The following is a 21676-nucleotide window of genomic DNA, read 5'->3' on the forward strand; positions in this document are numbered from 1 at the left end:
GATAATAGCTGCTTTGACTATGAAAGGGGACAAAGTGAAAAGAGAAAAGTTGAGTGTGTGTGTGTGTGTGTGTGTGTGTGGTGTGTGTGTGTGTGTGTGTGGGGGGGGGGGGGTCGTCCTAAGGGCTGATTTGCAGGTGAAATAGATGGCACACTCTGCTTTGTGGTCATTGTCCTGCACTCCGGCCAGATGGCCTCTGAAAACGCTTTAGAGCTGAAACCCCGCGACACTGTGGGAGTGCAAACGCTTCTGTGGGATTTGGTCTCACTAATGGGCTAATTTGGCAGTTACAGCTCATATTAACGGATATAATTTTAAGCCTGACAGCACAGTGCTTATGACTGTGATTATGAATCATTTCATAATACATCCTGGAAAATGCAATTACTCTAAAACCTTTTTTTTTTTTTTCTTTTCTTTCTTTCTTTCGTTTGCCAAACTTGCAACTCCTCCGATGAACACTTTTTTTTTAATGAACGTGGTCATCTGCGGCTGCCGCTAACCCAAAGACCTGCTCTCTCATAAGACTGCAGCCATGCTGGAATAACAATCATTCTAAAACTCTGTTCACCAGTGGGTATAATCCTAAACCTCAGATTGGTATTTAGTGGCTTTTATATAAAGTGGTAGTCACACTCGTAATGACTGGAACTGCTGTAAAAACATTTGAAGAAAGAACAGCTGTAGTGTTCAAGGCTGACTGTTCAAGGCTGTTCGGATAACTTGTCACCAAGCAGAAGAGACGTGTCGCACATTAACGCACAACTAAACCCTGAACTGACGTAGCTTCCTGAAATGTTTTGTCACATTTTATTCAAGATTAAGTATCTAGGAGTGAGTTTACTATCAAATGTGTAAAGAATCGTCTCCATATTGAAAAAGGTTTGGGGGCAAATAACTAATGAATTCGCATTTATCAACAAGCGAATATGGATTATTGTGTGTAAGTGAACTGGAAAAGTTCCCCATGAAGAAAACGCAACAACCACAAAATAAGAAGTACAGTTAGTAACTCTGAAAAAAATAGTTTATTAAAATTACAACTTTGTAAACATTTTACAATCTTTCTGATCTGCATCTCAGTTAGTTCAGGACAACATATAGTGCTTTTTATATATAGGTAACACAATTAACACAAGTAGCTCAGCACAATACATTCATTCACCAAGAAGGTTGACAAACACATGAAATATATAGAAATAAAAAAAATAAAAAAAAACACACAACTGGATAAGTTAACAAACACACTTGTGACGTCACTGGTGAAGAAAATGAAAACACATTAAATAATAATTAAAAAAAAGTTTCCATAAATAAAATAAATAACACTTTGTCATGTCAGGCACAAATGATACAACTGAAAAGATAATAAAATAAATAAAATAAAATAAAATAAAATAAAATCCCTTTGGTGCAGTGAATGGGCTTTGGTTCAGTCCATGAAAATTACTGTAGAAATATAAATAACTTCCATTTTCAGCAGCAGCTTCATCTTATAGTTTTGCACAGAGCTGCTTCGGAGGAACTTGTGTGGGGAGGATTCAGGATGCTCTTGGTCTCTGTCGTCCTCCTTCTCTTCGGGAAAAAGTCTGTGAGAAAAAACAAGAAAGAAAATGTTTGGTCACTTAACATTCTCTCAAACAGACGGATGTCACAGGATGAAATAAAAAGTCATTATGTTTCTGTGAGACTTCCTCCTCACCTGTAATTCGCGCGTTGTCTCTGGGCTTCGCCGCCGCCGCCGCCTTGGAGAGCGTCCTCTTCCTCCGGACGGGCGTCACTTCAGCGGGACACTTGTGCGTGTTGGAGATGCGGGAGCAGTTCTCCTGGTCGGCCCCCGCGCTCCCTTCACGGTCGCTCAGCCTGTCGTCATCCTCAGTGTTGGGACGGCCGAGCGCGTCCTTCAGCTGTGCGGACTCCTGATAGAAAGCTGCAGCGCGGTCCGCGGGCATCTCCTCCCACTCGAACCTGCCGAGAAGAGGCACGTCAGCCTGGAAGTTAAAGTTCCAGCGGCGGCTGTCCTGCTCAGTCATCTCCCTCAGCTTCAGCGTCAAGTCCCGGCGCAGCTGCTCGTGGTCCACCGGGCCAAACAGACTCCTGCAAACCGACTCTCTGCGCCTGGTGGAAGTCATCACTCAGTGGTTCTGGTCGAGTTATGATGGTCAAAGTCTGCGTGTTAGTTTAGGTTGGAAGGATATTGTTGCTGTCTCTCCGCTCTGGCCTGCTCTGCTCGTCACATGGATGCGGGACTATTTAAAAGCTGCAGGGCGCACGATGCTCTGTTGGTACACAATGAGCAGCGGATGTTGATTGGCTGCAGCTGTCTGCATTGAGGGATGAGGGGAAGGGACGAAATCCATTCATTGTGTGATGAGGAGGAGCACTGACACCATCAATCAAAGTCTCTGGAAGTCTGCCCTCTAAGTAACCATCAGTTCTGAGTCAATGTCTGATGTCATTTACCTTTTCAACACAAAATCTTGTCACTGAGAGTTCATCCTACTTTTCATTTGCACGGCTGCGAGCTGCCACCCAGTGCAAAACACTCTCTCTGAATGAGACGGTACCAACCCGCTGCAGCGCACTTCAGCCTCCAGGGAACAGCGATGAGTGGCCACTACAGGCGCCTCTGCTGCCAAAGTCCTCCTGCCAAGATGAGGCTGAAAGTAAGTGCATGGTCTAAAATGAAAAGTAGTTCAAGTCAGGAAGAGGGGATTTAGTTTCAGTTACATATAGGTCATGACTATAGTAATTAAAAAGTCATTGCTTTAATTGCTTTTTGTCCCCAGTGAAAGAAGAGTTGTTCTAAGGAGGTTCTAAAGTAATTTTTTTTTTGTATTTGTGTTAGAAACCAAATCAATTTGGTTACTTTATGTTAATTATATTATAATTTCTGCTTGATTAAACAGATTTTTTTGGCTGAGAAACTTGAAGGAGGCGCCGCTCTCACTCACACTGTTAAATACTTCCCAAGCTGCCAGTTAAATCCCAGTCTGATTCAACCTGATCACTGGGCAGCTCCACTGGAAACATTGGGGATTATGGGTCTTGCACAAGGGCACCTCAGTGATGGCAGTGAGGGGAGGGGCCGTTCACTTTCCCCTCTCTAAGCTGTCAGTCCAGCACTGACGGATCTGTGCTGCAATGGAGGCCGAGCAAAGAAAAGTAAGCATAGATGTTATGATGGTGCACAATACTATCATGGAACTCGTCAGACAATCTTTCTGATATATATTACACATCGTCTCCATTTCACTCATATTAAAAATGGCAAAGTTGTCACACTGACAGAAGCTAATGGGAAAAATGACAGTTTTTTTTGTTGCATTAATCTATTTTCCGTGCTGCTGATTTGCAATTTGCATTTTTAATTCTGTATAATTCTTTAGTTGCGCATGACTTGGACTTGAACAGTAAAGGATTCTTGTGAGTGTCTGTCTTTAGGAGTGTTTTGGTGCTGATGGGAGCGGCTGACCAACATGCAAAGCAAGGCAGCGAGGCCGTGTCGGGATTGGCCGGAGGGAGAGCCCCACCTTTGTCCCACTTCCTGACGGGCCCCGGGTGGCTGACCTGAGGGATGGGAGGAATGAAAAGCTCTCACAGGTGCGTGGTGGCCGGAGGAGTCGAGGAGCGTCGATGTCAGCCATGCAGCAGAGACAAGACACACCTCTGGTGAGTATGGTGGAGTATGGTTTCTCTGTTTATTCACTTCACACCTCAATGTGAAAGAATTCTGCCTGGTATAATATATATGTTGTAGCTGATGATGAATGTTTTAACAACCTCCTCCTCCTCCTCCACTCACACTGTGTTTCTGTATGTCAAGGGCGGCAGCACAATGTGGGAGATTCATCCTGAGATTTATGTGTTGAATAGAGTAAAACTTTACATGATTCTAGACCTGGAGGTTATAATTACAGTCGACCTGAAGATGAGGCAGAAGTTGTGGGTTTAATCATTTTCTCAAAGAGAAGCTCTAATATACCCACAGTATTACTAATGAAGACACATTTTATGTGTTTCTCCTAATCAATAATCAGCTTTAAATCAATACTTTCAATACTCACAAACTTTTTAACTCTCGTGGTTTATGGTGTTAAAAATATGAGGAGCCACGTCCCTTTTCTGGATTTTTAAACCACAATTTGTACAATATTGGTTCCTAATTATGTCCTTTCATAGCAAACCTTAAGATATAAGCCTGTAAGATATACAGTATGTGCATCGCTGCATTCACAGAAACTGCTTTTCACAAAAGGATTTTATTTTGTTGAAGCTTTTTGTGTTTAAATTTCAAGAGGAACGGTTTCCTGCATGTGTCTAAGAGGAGATTGTTGGGTCCAAAGAAAGATGTAAAGTGTGTTTTGTGTGTAAAGGTGTTTGTTGTTTTTTTTGGTGAAACACAAAACGCGCACAGCTGGACGTCCTCTCCTCCTCTACCTCTGCATGCAAATCGTCCTGTTTGCATGCCCAGTAGTCTTCTCCCTCCCAGACTCAGAGCTGTAGTCAAATAAAGGCTCCCACAAGACAACACTTACATGAAAGCAGACGGTGTTAACCGCAGCACCACAATTCTATTAAAAACTCTGTGTTTAATTCAACGTGCACGGGCACACCACTGCTTTTTGTCAGTGCAATAGCCGCTTGTGTTGCCTCATTGTTTTATTCATCTTTCAACCAGCAGCTCAAGTGCCCATGCAAATAACGCTGGCTGATAAAAGTCTGTGTTTACTCAGGCAAATGGATAATCATATCAATAATGAACGAGTTTACCGTCTGAACCCGGGTGTCGTTTATTCTCATGAAAAGAATCACTCAGAGATAAACAGACTGTGGCTGTTTTCAGCCGGGAAAACAATAACTTACTCGACAAAACCAAGTCGTGATGTCGAAAGCAACGTCGTGCACACTGACGTCAGAAGGGTTCAGAGGTTCGACGCCGTGACGCGGTTTTCCTCTGTTTCACGCACTTTATGTGATTGACAGCGGTTTGTATATTTCAAGTTCAAACATCAGGCAGGAAGCTCTTTGCATGCGAAGCGAGGATGAAAATTCTGCCAACTTTGCATTGACCACGAGTCTCTCTAAGAAGGTTTCCAGCTGTAGGTCATGACGTATTCACAGGTGTTCATTCGTTTACAGGGGACACTGCAGCCGCAGACACGCTGCCTGAGATGTGGCGACGTACTGGAGTGGTCGGAGGAGCACAGGTGTGTGTGTGTGTGTGTGTGTGTGTGTGTGTGTGTGTAGAAGTCAGTAATGAGCCCTATGAAGTGATAAATACAGTACATTCATCACAGTTGGTAGAAACCTCTTATCTGAAACAAATGACGGAGCTGTATTAGTATTCACGACAAAGACATCACCATCACGGCGTCTGAAAAGAGACATTTGCAAGCATCCAGATCAGTCCAGTGATTAGCACAGCCAAAGTGGAAAGAGGTGCTACAGGAAGCAAACATTTGCACTGGACTAACAAGCCTTAACTAATTCCAAGTACAGTTTTCTATTTAAATAATTCATGAGAGCTGGTCATTATTTCTCGCTGTAGAACGGAAAGCTTTAAGTCCAGTGTTAAATACTGAGAAAAGCAAAGTGCTACATTTTTGATAGAGCAGATTAAGGACAAAGCGGCCGAGCTATAAAGAAGTCTTAAAGAACGTTCAACAGGGCAGCATCATCCAAATGAGTTGTTTTTAATGAATCCATCTCTGCATCTGGATCTGCCTCAACATAATATGAATCATGACCCCGTCTGGAAATTATTAAAGCTTTGCCCAATTAAAGTGAGGGTTATAGTGTTGTAGAGAATAATGAGTTGTTCGATGTCCAATTATCTGTCAGAAGAGAAAAAAAAAAGGGGGATGTCAAAAAAACAGATAATTCCCGTGGAGTCATTATTTGGCTGTGCAGGAGTTTCGTGGTGGAATTAATCATTTTTGTGTTCCCGACCCACGGCTTTACTTTCCTGCAAATGTTTTTGAAATTTCTTTGATCAGCATTAGAAGCCTCCCACTAAACAACAAACAAACAGAACAACACAAGAAACTCCTCGATGGACAAAATGGACAAAAGTAGAGACTGAAAAGCCGAGAGAGTGACTCCTCAGTCCACAGCTCTGCAGCAGGAGCAGCAGGAGCAGCAGGACAGGATGGTTTCTGTTGTGTTTTGGTAGCAGGGTCTGTATGGTACAATTCACATATCCATTTAACGCGTGTTTCTCTCAGCGTCCTGCTGGGCTGCTCCTGCTGCTCCACGGTGGATGAGACACTGGAGAATGTAGCCAGAGGCCTGGCCAGCAGAATGAAGAGGGAGAGGAGTCACTGGGCCGCCGGACGAGTGGGCGACATCGACTTCGTTGGCTCCACAAAGACGAGAGGAAAGGTGAAACTAGACAAACACCCAGGGGTTATGTGACAGAAGGAGGAAAAGTTTGGAGATGAAATGTTGTTGTTTTTTTTTGAGTCGGACTGTTGACACTTCGACTCGTGTCTTTCCACTCAGTTTATGAGGGTGTCCAGCAACACGGACCCGGTGCTGATCTACCAGATGCTGACGGAGGAGTGGGGCCTGGCTCCTCCACACCTGGTGGTGGCACTGGTGGGAGGAGATGAGGTGGCTCAGATGAAGCCCTGGCTCAGGGACACTCTGAGAAAAGGACTTGTGAAGGCTGCACAGAGCACAGGTGATAATAATAATAATAATAATAATAATAATAATAATAATAATAATAATAATAATAATAATAATAATAATAATAATAATAATTAACAAATAAAACGTTGTGTTTTGAAAGCACCGCTCAGGGACTGGGTTCTCTGCCGCCCTCTGTTGACCAGTAGCAGAACTACGAGAAAACACATCACAGAGATGAAAGCCAGTCTTTTATTTAGATGTATGAGGTCTAAAATAAGAGGCATGAATTATTTATAGGATTTTTTTTAATTGCATGATTGGTCAAATATTTTCATGAATTTTAATGTATGTAAGGAGGACTAACGCTGAATGCTTTAGCACCACAACTATATAAGGCGATAATCTAATTAGCATCATCAATAGACCAGCTGCTCGTCTGAAATCCAGGACACAGCTCTCTAGTTTGATACATACACGTAATAAGGGTTTGTCTGCACAAATACCCCATACACACACACACACACACACACACACACACACACACACGTATGTATGTGACTGCTTCTCTGTTCTCAGGTGCATGGATTTTAACTAATGGCCTTCGCTTTGGCATCACCAAGCACTTGGGCCAGGCGGTGAGAGATCACTCCTTGGCGAGCACCTCCTCTAAAGTTCGAGTAGTGGCCATTGGCATCGCACCATGGAACATGATTCATGACCGACAAGCTCTCCTCACTGCCAAGGTTTCAGGACACACACGCACACACACACACACACACACACACAAGACAACACAGCAGCAAATATTTTCACCCACTGTGTTAACGCTGTCCTCTGTCTCCCCTGCACGCCTGCATCCACGCCTTCAAGCCGGACGAGCCTGTCGCGTACAAGCCACAGGACCTGCCTCACGGGTCGGTCTACTCCCTGGACAGCCACCACTCTCACTTTGTGCTGGTGGAGGAGGATCCCAACAGAGCGGGAGCCACCAGCGAGATGAGGGTGAAGCTGCTCAAGCACATCTCTCTTCAGCGCACTGGTTACGGAGGTAAAGCCGTCTATAGGTCCCTGCTGGGAACCAGTGATGAGAGTGAGCATCTGTTACTCCAGCACCAGTCACCACACCAGAGTCCTGCACGTTTACTTATATAACATTTACAGAACTATAAACTGTAAAACGTATTTAAATATTAAAAGTAGAAGCACTCGTTCTAACAAATTGTCTCTTTTGAGGTATTGAATTATTATATTATTTATAATGCATTAAGCATTATTTCACAGTGGCAAGTAGCTGCTTCACATACTGATAGCTTAAAAAAGCCCTTGCTTCATATTTTATGACCTTTTTATGTGGCTTGTTGTAAAATCTAAATTGTACACAAATGCAGTAGTAGAGTAAACGCACATCAGCTCAGAGCTCTGTTGTTTTTTTTTTTTACTGTGGCAGCAAGTGAAACTCCTCATCGCCCATGGGAAATAAAAAATGCATTTTAAAGAGTGAAATAGAGACTCCCGGAGAGAGGTGTGCACTGTCTCCTGGAGAGGAGCGAGTGAGCAGACGTTTTTCTCTCTCTCTCTTTTGGTTTTAAACCACAAACTTGGATGAGGTGGATAACTGGTGCTGCTCCGCAAAAACCCTGAACAATCAAAGGTAGTCTGGAGTTCTCTCGTAAAACAAACAAAGAGTTTGTTTACTCCAGAGTTCATGTTTTTACTCTAACAAATGTGTTTAGTTCATTTGTGCTTGTTCGTATCCACGTCTGCTCGCTCGCAGTCACTCTTCTTCTCTGCCTGCTTCTTTGTGCGTTTACCACCAACACCTGACGGCCAGTGGAGCAGCCTCAAACAAGCGTCAGGGAAACCAATCATGTGACTCGCACAATCATGAGTACGAAAACAAACAAAACAGGGAAAACATGCGACATTAAAACCTCCAGGATACTTTTAAGTTGAAAAATGCTTTACAGTTCGCTCTTACTTCCTTTCAACACCACTGTTGAGAAAGGTTGTATCATGTTTTATCTTACTGGGAAACACCAGCACATTGTATAAGACATAGTAGGTTTCCTCACAAAGGGGTCACAACATAAAGCAGATAGAGGGATGCAACTGATGTTTATTCTTCCTGACTTTTGTCATTTAACAGTTGACCTCCACAACCGCTCATAATTTACCAGTGAGGTGACGTCATCCTTTGGTTTAACTGGGAGACGAAGGGAACCAGTGAAAGAGATGTTTTTCACTTGGTGTGGGAAGAAAACTTCAGTCAGACAGTGGTTGTTTAGCGGTTGACAGGAGAAGCTGATGCACCAGTCAAACAGTAGTGGGAGGTATAATGAATTTTACACACTCTTGAGATGCAAATTATATTGTTATGAATTTTCGGTTCCTTCAGGCGCGGGGAGTTTTGAGATCCCTGTTCTGTGTCTCTTGGTCCACGGGGAACCCAAGATCCTAAAGGTGAGTTCTGTTTCGTTGCGCAATCAGCAACTCAAGAACTTTAGACGTGACCGCGAAGAGACTTTTTAAAACCCAGATATCTGTTTTGTCACGTGAATGTGAATAATCTCACTTTGAACAGTGGCCTGAGAATTAGGCCCCGAATCAAATTTCGTCTGGGCCGCCTCCTGAAGTAGCGGGCCAGAGCCAGACTGTGAGACAAATTATATCTGTTTACACAAAAACCAATCTCTTCAACTCAAAAGCCTGCCCTGCTTATTTGCATAAACAGAGCTATAACTGAGGAGATTAGAGACGGTTTACACTGATCAATATGACTGTCTGTCGATTGCGAAGTTATTAAGTAAAAACATGATGCCATTTTGTGAGTTTGTCTTCATGTCTGAACACTGTGTCCTTTTTCTGCAGAGGATGTATAAAGGCATTGGCAATTCAACACCATGGCTGATCCTGGCAGGCTCGGGAGGCGTGGCCGACATCCTCGTCACGCTGATGAATAAGGGGTGCTGGGATACGGACAGTGTTCACGAGCTGCTGCTGGACACCTTTCCAAATGCCCACCACAGCACAGACATCAGTAACTGGGTCAAGCTGGTGAGAGCGATGTGCACAGCACGGAGGCAGGCGCATACACGGATACGCACACATCTCCAGCACTGCCAGAAAAATGGGGCACAGTGGGAAAGATTGCGAGAGGAGCTAATGTGGGATTTTTCAGCCTTATCTTCAAAAATTGTATGTGATGACCTAATTAAGGGTTTGAAGGAGGAGGGAAAGATACCAATAATGTGAGATTTTTTTTTTTCAAGCCGACATACACAGGGAAACGGTTGTAAAAATACACATAACTTAAATCAAGTGGGGTGTTAATAATAACTGACTGTCATCCTGCCAATCAGATCCAGAAGATACTTGATCACGGGCATCTCCTCACCGTGCACGACCCCGAGCAGGAGAGCTCGGAGCTGGATACAGTCATTCTCAAAGCTCTCGTCAAGGGTAAAGCACTTGTTGTGAGAGCTACTGTATGTGATCAAGAAACTTGCAATTTGACTTTGCAGTTGCATGGAGAGAGAGAGAGAGAGAGAGAGAGAGAGAGAGAGAGAGAGAGAGAGAGAGAGAGAGAGAGAGAGAGAGAGAGAGAGAGAGAGAGAGAGAGAGAGAGAGAGAGAGAGAGAGAGAGAGAGAGAGAGAGAGAGAGAGAGAGAGAGAGAGAGAGAGAGAGAGAGAGAGAGAGAGAGAGAGAGAGAGAGAGAGAGAGAGAGAGAGAGAGAGAGAGAGAGAGAGAGAGAGAGAGAGAGAGAGAGAGAGATAGCCTTGACATTTCGGGCCCTTCATAATTTGTTGACATCTTGTGTGTCTGTGTGTTTGCGCATCAGCTTGTAAGAGCCAAAGTCAGGAAGCTCAGGACTTCCTGGATGAACTGAAGCTGGCTGTGGCCTGGAACCGGGTGGACATCGCCAAGAGTGACATCTTCAACGGGGATGTGGAGTGGAAGGTGAGATCAATACAGAGTGATCTGATTAGAGGTTTGTCACACTCCGGTAATTACATTACATTAGTCTTATATTCAGTGTGTTTAACAAAGAAAAGTTCAATCATGAATGTCTTCCATCCCTAGAGCCAGAAAAAAGCTTGTCTGAGCTTTTCTTTTATTTTTAATCCTATTTGTCATTATTTGTATTCAATCAATATGAAAATGATTTATTGACGAGTGACTCATTAGACAGCACAAAAACAAGAGTGGCAAGCCAGTGCACATTTTAGTAAATAAGAAAAGAACCCAGCAATTACAAAAACCTTTCCACTGCTCTGTGAGTCACTGTAACACGTGGATCTTTGCAGGCGTGCGACCTGGAAGAGGTGATGATGGACGCGCTGATCAATGACAAACCAGACTTTGTGCGCCTTTTTGTGGACAACGGGGTGAACCTGGGCGAGTTCCTTACGTACGGTCGCCTGCAGGAGCTCTACTGGTGCGTGTCAGAGAAGAGCCTGCTGCACAACCTGCTCCTCAAAAAGTACGAGGAGAAGCAGCTCCTGCTCGGAGCCGCCAGGTCGCCCGGTCCACCTGGGCACCACCCGCCCGAGCAGGGGAAACCCCGCTTCACCCTGTACGAGGTCGCCAAGGTGCTGAAGGACTTCCTCCATGACTCCTGCAAAGGCTTTTACCAGAAGAGTCCCACAGTGAGTGTACTCTGTCACAAAAGCTCCAGTAAACTGTATACACTGCACTGAATAAGAAATCCTTCAGATGATGAATTGGGTTCCACCTTTTGCTGTGTCTTGCAGCTGCTCTCATCCTTTTCAACCTGTGACGCCATAAAGTGAAGTGATGTGTGTTTGTGACCCTTTGACACAGTTTGCATTTGTCTGAGAGTTGTGAGCAGAGAGTGATATTTCACTCCTAACCCTCTCAGACTGTTTCATTTCAAACTGGAGGATGCAGAGAAATAGACGATGTGCAGACTTCATGGTAAACTCACTTCCTGGAAAACGGTGACTCTCATCCTGCAGAAGTGAAACAGAAAGTCAGACCAATAACTTCATCACAGTTTTTAGTTAATCCTGCTCTTCTTTCTCAGCTTTTCTCTCCTAAAGTGACGTCCCATTGTTTTTACCCTTTGGGAGGATCTTCCATCTGCGTTACCCCGTGATACTGTTTCAGGAATTACATCATGTTATTGAAGTCATGGAAAATTGGATTTGATTTGTGTAGCCCTGTTTGTCATGATGCAGCCCCCCTGCACAGATCCAGACCCCCCAAGTTAGGGGGGGGGGGGCACTGCTTCACTTTCACCATAACTGCAGAGAGGAAGAGGCCATGGATCATCATCGCAAATCTGCAGTTACATCCTGAGAAATCTTGTCTTAACATATCCTCAGGATGTGCATATTAATGACCTCTCTCTCTGTTGTGTAACGTATGTCGTTTGTATCATGCTGCACAGCTAAAAAAAAAAGGTGATAATCTCAGGGAGGAAATTACACATCAGACCATGAACAAAATCAAATTGCTTTTGTTTTTTTGTTTTTTTTGGCTCAAGGTTTGTCTGTTCAGCGTGTTTCGTAGAAATCACTCTCTGCATTTTCGGAGATATGACAGACAGACAGACTACCAAGCAAAAATCCCCGTCTTGGCAGAGGGAGTAATTGGTTTTACAATATTGACTGCCATAGATTGTACGACTTATCTAATAACGGCATGTTCTGCAAACTGAGTAGACTTAATACATGTAGTGTGCTGTCTGTGTGCTCCAGGAGAAGCCGGCGAAGGGTCGACTGTTCCACAGCCAGAAGAACCTGGCTGAGTTAGAGGAGCGCTCTGAACATCCTTGGAGGGATCTCTTCCTCTGGGCCGTCCTTCAGAACCGACAGCAGATGGCTAACTACTTTTGGGCCATGGTCAGTCTTGTCAGCTTCTTTACTGTTTTCAGTTCCAGCTCGTGCTCGCTCAGTGCTCGGCGCTTCAATCAATAAAAGTCGAATTTTGCCTGGCATTGGCAAAAAAACCAAAAAACAAACACTCAAACCAAACTTAAGTGAGATGAATTATACTGTGCTAGTTTGTATTCTGAATTCAGCATGAACATGAGTAATGTGGGCCGGCGCAGTGCAAGTGCAGGTCAGTCCTGCCATATGAAAATGTCACTCTAGATAAAAGAGCTCGGCAAACGGCATATTTACCAAGAGCTGAGGTGAACTAAAAAGCTATCTTATCTCCAAGAACATTATTCAAATGAAGGTCAGGCCGCTGGCTGGGGCAGTATATTCAAGCAGCGGCGCACCAGTGGTGAGGTGGTGCAGGCGTGTCTGAAGTCCTGAGGAAGTTAATGAGAAATATATCCTGACATGTAATGGATGCTCTATGAACAGTTTAAATGACACCCGTCACTGGTAATTGCTCTTTGTTTTCAACATATTTTCAAGGCGCCTTTTATTTCTTTATTGCCCTCCCCTGATCCAAGGGGAGCCAATTACTGTAATCTCACAAGCGGTCACCGCGATGTGCTCCTTTCCCTGCGTCTTATTTCAAACATTATCTGAAATTATGGTAATTGCATTCACTGTGTGTACACCCCCCCACCCACCCACCCACCCCCCACCCACCCCCACAACCACCACTGCAAATCGTTTCACCACTCAGACTCTGACCGGGATATCTGCATTCATAATTTGATTGTTTGAAGTATCTCTCGTGTTGAAGGCCTCATCACAATTACCCTTGCAGGCGAGCTTATGCAAGCAGAATATCTCAGAAATGAATATGCACATACATATGGGCCCAGGAGTGACATTATGCAGCGTAAACATACAGAAAACCATTCATCATTTAAATAAAGAGGTCTGAGGTCCACAGCTCTAGGTGTAACTTCAAATGCAGAGCCCTGTGTTTGAGTGTGTTGCTCTTCATATACACATTTGTCACGTTGCTCCTCGATGTTGCTCCTGCAAAGTAAAGGTTGCTATTACTTGTTGATTATAGAAAATGACAATATAATGTACTATAGTGCCATAAGAGACGACGCCGGTCTGTTCCTTGAAAGGACGGAGTGATGGTTTTCTTTGCGAGGAAGAGTACAGTGATTATCGGTCGGCTTCTGTCTCATCCTCTTCCCTCAATCCTCACATGTGCGCGTGATGGACAAGAAATCAATCTGACGTTAAAACGCTGGTTTAAAGAGATGGTTCAACATATAAGTGAATAAGTTTGTTCAGTGTCTTGCTGAGGGATAGATGAGAAGATTGATACCACTTTCAAATCTGCTCGTTAGATGTGAAGCTCAACCTAGAGGACAGTTAGCTTAGCATAAAGACTGTCCACAAGTGACACGTTTACTTACCAGCACCTCTGAAGCTAATTAACTAATGCATTATATCGCACTTGATTAATCTGTACAAAAGCTGAAGTGTAAAGACAACAAGTTGTGGCTTTACTGGGGTTTTATGTGCTGGGGTTATTTCTTGGCCAGGAGCATTGCTGCTTTAGACAGAGCCAGTTCCAGTCTTTATGCTAAGCTAAGCTAACCATCTTGATATTGAATAGACAGAGTCGTGTTCATGTTCTCATCTTAGCTCTCAGCAAGAGGCCAAAAGAGCATATTTACAACAACTGGTTTCCATCTATTTCAATACGTTTTAATATCAACATACAGAGATGATGATGATGATGATGCAGATCAGTTTGCGCTTTCAAGCACATCTGTATGCAACCACAAAATAACTTAAAAGGTACATGAAGACTTGATGAATTACTCGATACTGAGGACGGTTCAAGTTGTTTTTTTGTTTTTCTTTATTGTGCACTGAAATAAACTTAAATGAAAGTTTGGAATGAAGCAAAAACGCACACAAAAGGCTTAAAACCAAGGAAATGCTTAAGAAATGAAGGAAATAAAAGCAGAAATGATAAGTGTTCATGAATGGAAAAAAATAGGCCAAACTCATGCAAAAACATTGGTGGGGCCCATCAAGGTTGTAGTAAGATTTCTCTCTCTCAGTAGAAGGAACATCCAAGGTGAGACTCCAAGGGTGTAAGAAACTGCATTGTTAAAATTCAAAACGTGGGGTTAGAGCCTGCTATCACACACAAACCATGGACGGATTATAAGGAAATTGGCTCCTGGGCACAGACAGGTAAAAGCCCCCCCCCCCCCCCCCCCCCCCCCCCCACACACACACACACACACACACACACACACACACACACACACACACAGACACACACCCCACCCCGCCCTGCTGTATAGGAGCTCCAGGCTGAAAGAGACACAAAACGACAACAAAGTTTTGGACCTTTGAGGTGGTTTTTGTGTCACTTTGTGGCCATTTTTCCTCTCTTGTATTGACAGTCACTTCATACAGAGGTAGTTGACCCCTGACCTCTGGGACCCGGGGGGGGGGGGGGGGGGGCAGCAGCTACGTCTGAGATACTGATATCATCCGAAGCTGTAAAGGTTTTGTTCATAGGCAGGGTAATTATATACTGTGTGGTAGAGCTGTAATTTTCATGGCCAAATCAAACAGTGGACCTTCAGAAACTGGGGGTGGACTTGGAGATAGGAACGTATCTATTGCAGCTGGATGCACACATGCATTTCGATGCCAACTACGCAGCTCACTAAAAGTCTAAACTAGATTTCTCAGATCCCTCTCTCAAACCCATTTCTTGGATTCAGCTTTCTTTTAATCCTTCAGGGCCCTGAGGCGGTTGCGGCAGCGCTGGCGGGTTGTAAGATTCTGAAAGAGATGGCACGACTGGAATCTGAGGCTGAGTCTGCACGCAGCATGAAGGAGGCCAAGTACGAGCAGTTTGCACTTGGTGAGTACGTGAACCGTCCAACGACGAGGGTTGAGCGTGTGATCGGGGAAAAAGTAAGGGTCAAACATAGCAAGAGGTATGTTCACTGACCTCCTGACGGCGCCGTCTTTCACAAACACGATCCAGCGGGAGCGAGTAAAGCATGAATCTGAATGTGCGAATGCTTCAAATGAAGCCGAGTGTTTGACACTGTGTACCTGTTACTGTGGCAGATGTCTTTGGAGAGTGTTACTCAAACAGTGAAGACAGAGCTTATGCTTTGTTGGTGAGGAGAACACACTGCTGGAGCAAATCTACAGTCCTCAACCTGGCAACAGAGGCAGACGCCAAATCCTTCTTTGCCCACGACGGAGTGCAGGTAACAAGGAGACGCATTCATATGCTCCACATTTGGTTCTGATTGAACTGATTCTTTCAGCTATTGTAAAAACATTTAACTTTCACCCAACAGTTTCAAAGTATTGTGTGTTTGATGTAGAGAAGTAGGTGATTTATTTTGCTGCCCTCTATTAGTATTGAAGTACTGCAGTTATCAAACACTTTTCCAGGGCATTGCACACCTACTTCAAATCCATAGCTCATGCTCCCTCTTGTCTAAATATCCCTGCAACAGACGTCTTTGTCATTAGAAAATCATTATTGGGAGTTAATTGGTAATTCAATGTCATCAGAGAGAGTTAGTGTGCAGAAAAGTCTTGACAGTGAAGTAACAGTGTATTTAAAGCACACAGTGGGAATGATATAGGCTTTTTTTAATGTGAGACCATTAATTATATTTTGGTAAACGTGTAATGTTTCAAGAGAATATGGATTTTTCTGGTCTGTTTGCGACAAGAACATGACCAAGAAAAGCATTTCCTCATCCCAAACTGCAACTGCAGGAGTTGTGGAGAAGGACATGGTTCACACACGACATGAAATGGTTTGACGAAGTGGAAAAATTTGCATTTTTCATTTATTTATTTTTTTGCCTGTGAACCATCTGGGGCAACTCCCTGCATGATGCTTCCATGGATACAGTCACAAACTGTAAGGCAGAACTATCCTCGGGCCTGTGGTGCCCTCTTGTGGTTAATATCATTCACCTGTTCAGTTAGTTTACCCCCCTGTAATGAAACTATCTGATGATTTTTTTCCCCTAAATTACATGAAACCGAAACGTTTTACCGCAGGCTCTCCTCACAAAGATTTGGTGGGGGGCGATGACGACAGACACGGCCATCTCCAAACTAGTGGTGTCTTTCTTCTGTCCGCCGCTCATCTGGACCAACCTCATAAAGTTCAGGTGATCAGTCTCACGCTTTGCCCCCTACCGTTTGCCCCTCCAGCCGTGCGGATGTGCTGCACGGTTGGTTTTGTTGCGCTGCACTGACTCACTCATGTTTGTGTGTTTCCCAGTGACGAGGAACTTGACAACCGCAACGGCCGCGAGCAGTTTGTGGAGCTGGACAGTCTGGATACAGAGAAGGCTTTACTGTTGACTGACGATGATGACCCTCTGTGAGTCATATATATAATATATAATATATAACATATAATACTTAAATTGATCTTTAAATAATGATTAAATTTTTTTTTTTAAAAGTGAGCATTCCAGTACCCTGCATTATACAATAAAGCTGCACATGACCTCAGCCCAAATTCAGCTAAAGTATAAAAATCATATGCACTACACCAATTCACATCTTAATTTCAACTTCCTGTATATTCAACTTTGTTTTTCCCTGAGGGGAATTGCACTTGTCTTGCAGCCAAAATGCATGAAACATAATAAAAATGGCTAAAAAACAGACCGCAGAAGCTCACACAAAACAATGTACATCAGCAATGGCGTAACATAAAACCTGGAGTACATCCAGCCCTGCATCATCAAAGCCGATCATCAAACGTTAACGCAGCATCAGTAATATTCCCGTGTTCCAATTAAAGAGGCCAGGATACACCAGGTGTTTAGATCATTATATACTTGTTATGTTTTGTATGTTAATAAAAACCCCTTTGATTTCCAGGGACTCTCCACCTGGAGATCCAGCAGCTCAGAGCTGTGCCTCTGTCTGGTGGCGTTTCTTAATCCGCCGCTGGCGTCGCTTCTGGAGCGCTCCCGTCACCGTGTTCCTCGGTAACGTCATCATGTACTTCGCCTTCCTCTGCCTCTTCACCTACGTGCTCCTGCTTGACTTCCGCCCACCGCCGCCCTCTGGTCCCGGGGCCCCGGAGATCATGCTCTACTTCTGGGTCTTCACATTGGTGCTGGAGGAGCTTCGGCAGGTGACCGTCAAAGCATCCGGCCTCGCTGCTTTTTCCAAACAGATTTTTCAAGTTCTCAGATCATTATTTAGTGATTTCTTTTTAGGTTTTCCACACCTATCAGTCTACGCAGTGTGACACCCATTTTGAAGCTCTGCCATTTTTATTAGACGTGCTCGCGTGACAGAGTTCATACCTGCCAACACAGACACATCTGAGTGGGATCTGATGTGAATCGCTGCAATGAGCTCATTCTCTCTGGGGCTTTAAGGATTCATGAGCCTTTCACCTCTCTGCCCGACTCCCTCCCGATGAGCCAGGTCAGACAAGCATGAGCCCTTATTTCACTGATCCCGTTCAGACTTGCTCCCATGGGCACAAAAGCCCCAGATGAGACAGGGCTTCACCTCCGTTTCCCCCCCTCCGGCTCACTTTTCAACGTGCATCTCAGAAAGTCCCTGAGCTGAACAGAACTATGGCGCGGGTTTCCAAAAAAAGAACCACCATAGTGCCACAGGCGGCTCTGGCCTGCTACCAAAACCCAGCAGGGCTCCTGTGCCTTCAAAGGGATGGCTCTGGGGTGCCTGCTTCTCCCTAAAGGAGGACAGTGCCAATGGGGCCCCTGTTTCTTATCATAATTGTCGTAGAACAAGGTTAGAGATTATGGGTTTACCAGCTTTTTAAATCTAATAGATGAGCCGGTGCAAGACTCCTCGCTCTCACAAAGCTGTGACAACATGTACAGTATGTTGCTATATATGTATATCTATATATAGACTATTCCCCCTGAACATTGTGCAGTCTAACTCCCGTCTGGTGCTGCAGGTGTGTCTGAATAGAGCTCCGGTGTGTGACCTGGCCGAGGGCGTGATTACATGAGAGAATTATTACTGAGCTCTAGTAGAGAGAGAAAATAACCTCTGTTCAGACACAGCTGATGGATAAAAGGTTCAAAGGTTTGTTCAAGCCTCATCTACCTATAAACATCTGGAATTCTTCAGGGTACATGAATGGAAACTTCACACCAGCGCACAATGTTTTCATTTTTTAAAAATATATAACTGATTTATTTTGTCCCATTCTTTCAGCCAATAGCAACATGTTCAAGGAGGCACATTACAAACACTGTATATAATAAATTTTAGTTTCTGTCAAAACAAAACAGAACAGTGACACACACATCACTTTCTATCAGATTAATGATGCCACTAAACCACACAAAGGGTCAAAGAGTATGATCGGAAAAAGAAATGTCGGAATGAGAAATGAAACAGAAATAAATGTCAGATCACACTTTTGGTATCAAAGATAAATCGCTGTGATCTCCTCTTGAACTCCCTTTACAACTGTCTATGTCTTATAGTAAAACATCAACTGTCTTTTATGACGCAGAGCTTTTTCACGGATGAAGAGATGAGCATCTTGAAGAAGTTCAAGCTCTATGTCGAGGACAACTGGAACAAGTGCGACATGGTCGCCATCTCACTCTTTGTTGTTGGGGTTTCATGCAGGTGATAAAAAAAAAATGAAGATGAAGGAATGAATGAACTAATGACAGAATGTGAAGGAGGGGCAGAAATGAAAGAGTAATGTCCGTGTTAATTGGATTTTGCAGGATGGTCGATCACACCTATGAGGCAGGGAGGACCGTGCTGGCCATAGACTTCATGGTCTTCACTCTACGTCTCATCCACATCTTTGCCATCCACAAGCAGCTCGGCCCCAAGATCATTATTGTGGAGAGAATGGTGAGCGGAGCAAAAATACCACTGTCTCAACATGAGAGTGAAGTTCTTGGTCACAGATGAATACATGTCCGTTTCTCCATCCGCCAGATGAAGGATGTTTTCTTCTTCCTCTTCTTCCTGAGCGTGTGGCTCATTGCGTACGGCGTTGCCACCCAGGCTCTCCTCCACCCCAACGACCCCAGGATCGACTGGGTGTTTCGCAGAGCCTTGTACCGCCCCTACCTGCACATCTTCGGTCAGATCCCCTTGGAGGAAATAGATGGTAAAATCACAGCGGATGCAACATTTCTTCTATATTTAATTGGTATAAAGAAGATGCGACTTCCAAATGTGTGCTGTGCAGCGTGACAGTTTATTGTCATGTTACATTTTGTTCATTCATGCAGCCCGGGATGGCTCTCTGTTGGCCTGAATGTTGCTGAATGCTAATCTAATTTTCTTGTTCTTTCATAAACGGAGCACAGCTGCTCGCATGCCTGAAATTAACTGCACCGATGACTCAGAGGAGATTATCATGGGCCTACGGCCGCCGTGTCCCAACATCTATGCCAACTGGCTGGTCATTCTGTTGCTGGTTATCTTCCTTCTTGTCACCAATGTCCTGCTGCTCAATCTGCTTATTGCCATGTTCAGGTGGGAATCCAGGAAACTGCCCCCATGATTGTCCATCTGATGAAATGAGTTGAGCTGATGGCTTCTTTGTACATTTTATTGGCTTTTATTTCTTTCTTCTTCTTCTTCTTCTTCTTTCTTTTTTACCCATTTACAGCTACACATTCCAGGTAGTGCAGGGCAACACGGACATCTTCTGGAAGTTCCAGAGATACAACCTGATAGTGGAATACCACAGCCGTCCGGCACTGGCTCCGCCCTTCATCATCATCAGCCACCTCTCTCAGATCCTCCTCAGCCTGGTCAAACAGCCCGAGTCCAAGCAGGAGCACCTGGGTATGAAGGGTCCATACGCACATTTCCGTTTATTTCCGGACTATTTCATTACTTCAAGCACATGATGTAGTTCCTTGTGGCTTATCTGGCTAAATTAAAAATTAGGTTAAATGAAATACAGGCAAACAGACTGTGTTTTTTATCTCTGTCCTTCACCTGCTCTGTCCTTGGAAATTGCCTGTTGGTTAATTGGTTATTGGACTACCTCCTAGTGTGTGTGTGTGTGTGTGTGTGTGTGTGTGTTTTGCCAGAGAGGGAGCTGCCGGCAGGGCTAGACCAGAGGCTGATAACATGGGAGACGGTGCAGAAAGAGAACTACCTGGCCAAACTGGAGCGCCAGCATTGGGAAAGCAGTGAGGAGAGACTCAAGAGCACCTCCTCTAAGTAATTGTCATTTTGCAATTGTGTTACTGTGGATAAAACTGTCATGCGCTCTCATCATAGCAAGATAAAATCCTTTTTTATACAGTCTACACTACCTGCCCAGCACCACGCCGTAGCTCGTTTTAAAGCTCTTCTGCCCCCTGGTGGTACAAAACGATCACTGCAGCATTGAATATGTTTTTAACTGATTTTTGTTTGATACCAAGGGTTCAGAGCTTGCTGAGGATTGTCAGTGGGTTTAAGGACCAAGAGAAACGACTGGCATCCATGGAGGCTCAGGTAAACCTGGAAAAGTGACCTCAACAGCACGATTTCACACATCACCTGCTTGCATTTTCCTCAACATGTTTCAAATTAAAAATCTAGGAAGCACTAAGTCTCTGGTTTCTGGCTCACCCGTCTCTAGGTCAGATATTGTGGAGAGGTGTTGTCCTGGATGGCAGAGTGCTTTGCTCAGAGCACACTCAAGTGTGGGAAAGAAGCTCCGAGATCTCCACGTGAGTCAAAAAAACCTGACACAGGAAAGACTGACTCATACTATGACAACAGACAAAACACAACAGCCATTCTAGCACCACTGTATGCATTTTATATTTATTTTGAATATTAATATGGCATTCAATTTCAGCATCGCTAACAGGCTACAAGGCGAGCAGCTCCAACGACGCAGCTCAAGGAGAACCAGAGAAAGAAGACAAACAGGAAAGAGGGGAAGCCAAACCGGGTCACCCGGGATACGGAGCTAACAAAAAACTTCCTTACATTGATGAATAAACGTGATGATAGTAGGTGCTAGCACATGCGCAGGTAATTCTTGTAGCATATCTGAGATTTTAAGAATATTTTGAGGTATGATCATTGTTGTGGGAAAGGGAACCTTGATTTGGTTTGGACCTTATTTTAAATGAATAAAAATGATGTTGAATGTGTT

At 44.2% G+C, this 21676-nt stretch overlaps 2 protein-coding genes across 2 annotated transcripts; one reads left to right on the top strand and one right to left on the bottom strand.

Moving 5' to 3' along the window:
* Window positions 1-728: 728 nt before the first annotated feature.
* On the bottom strand, window positions 729-2350 carry cdkn1ca (cyclin dependent kinase inhibitor 1Ca). The gene is made up of 2 exons (XM_056371954.1): window positions 1703-2350; window positions 729-1589 (listed from the first exon to the last, which is right to left on the bottom strand). Exons 1-2 carry the CDS (start codon window positions 2130-2132, stop codon window positions 1489-1491), a joined length of 531 nt encoding a protein of 176 aa, XP_056227929.1. The 5' UTR covers window positions 2133-2350; the 3' UTR covers window positions 729-1488.
* Window positions 2351-3049: 699 nt separating this feature from the next.
* On the top strand, window positions 3050-21674 carry trpm5 (transient receptor potential cation channel, subfamily M, member 5). Its single transcript, XM_056371902.1, has 27 exons — window positions 3050-3165; window positions 3445-3672; window positions 5143-5210; window positions 6228-6384; window positions 6505-6685; window positions 7213-7379; window positions 7507-7684; window positions 9032-9096; window positions 9505-9690; window positions 9996-10095; window positions 10476-10594; window positions 10942-11283; window positions 12358-12501; window positions 15295-15418; window positions 15631-15776; window positions 16591-16703; window positions 16817-16918; window positions 17428-17686; window positions 19058-19176; window positions 19281-19413; window positions 19501-19675; window positions 19878-20046; window positions 20183-20361; window positions 20613-20745; window positions 20952-21024; window positions 21152-21242; window positions 21374-21674. Exons 2-27 carry the CDS (start codon window positions 3637-3639, stop codon window positions 21517-21519), a joined length of 3705 nt encoding a protein of 1234 aa, XP_056227877.1. The 5' UTR covers window positions 3050-3165; window positions 3445-3636; the 3' UTR covers window positions 21520-21674.
* The last annotated feature ends 2 nt before the right edge of the window (window positions 21675-21676 follow it).

The sequence above is a fragment of the Seriola aureovittata genome, chromosome 1 (assembly GCF_021018895.1).
Source record: "Seriola aureovittata isolate HTS-2021-v1 ecotype China chromosome 1, ASM2101889v1, whole genome shotgun sequence".
In the NCBI taxonomy this organism is placed as follows: Eukaryota; Metazoa; Chordata; class Actinopteri; order Carangiformes; family Carangidae; genus Seriola; species Seriola aureovittata.

Bases quoted from the DNA above. Each gene is read 5' to 3' on its own strand.
- trpm5 (XM_056371902.1), top strand. From the start codon at position 3,637: ATGTCAGCCATGCAGCAGAGACAAGACACACCTCTG. The intron at 6,385-6,504 runs GTGAAACTAGAC...CTTTCCACTCAG, and splicing joins CCACAAAGACGAGAGGAAAG to TTTATGAGGGTGTCCAGCAA. The intron at 9,097-9,504 runs GTGAGTTCTGTT...CTTTTTCTGCAG, and splicing joins GGGAACCCAAGATCCTAAAG to AGGATGTATAAAGGCATTGG.
- cdkn1ca (XM_056371954.1), bottom strand. From the start codon at position 2,132: ATGACTTCCACCAGGCGCAGAGAGTCGGTTTGCAGGAGTCTGTTTGGC. The intron at 1,590-1,702 runs GTGAGGAGGAAG...TTTTTCTCACAG, and splicing joins AGACAACGCGCGAATTACAG to ACTTTTTCCCGAAGAGAAGG.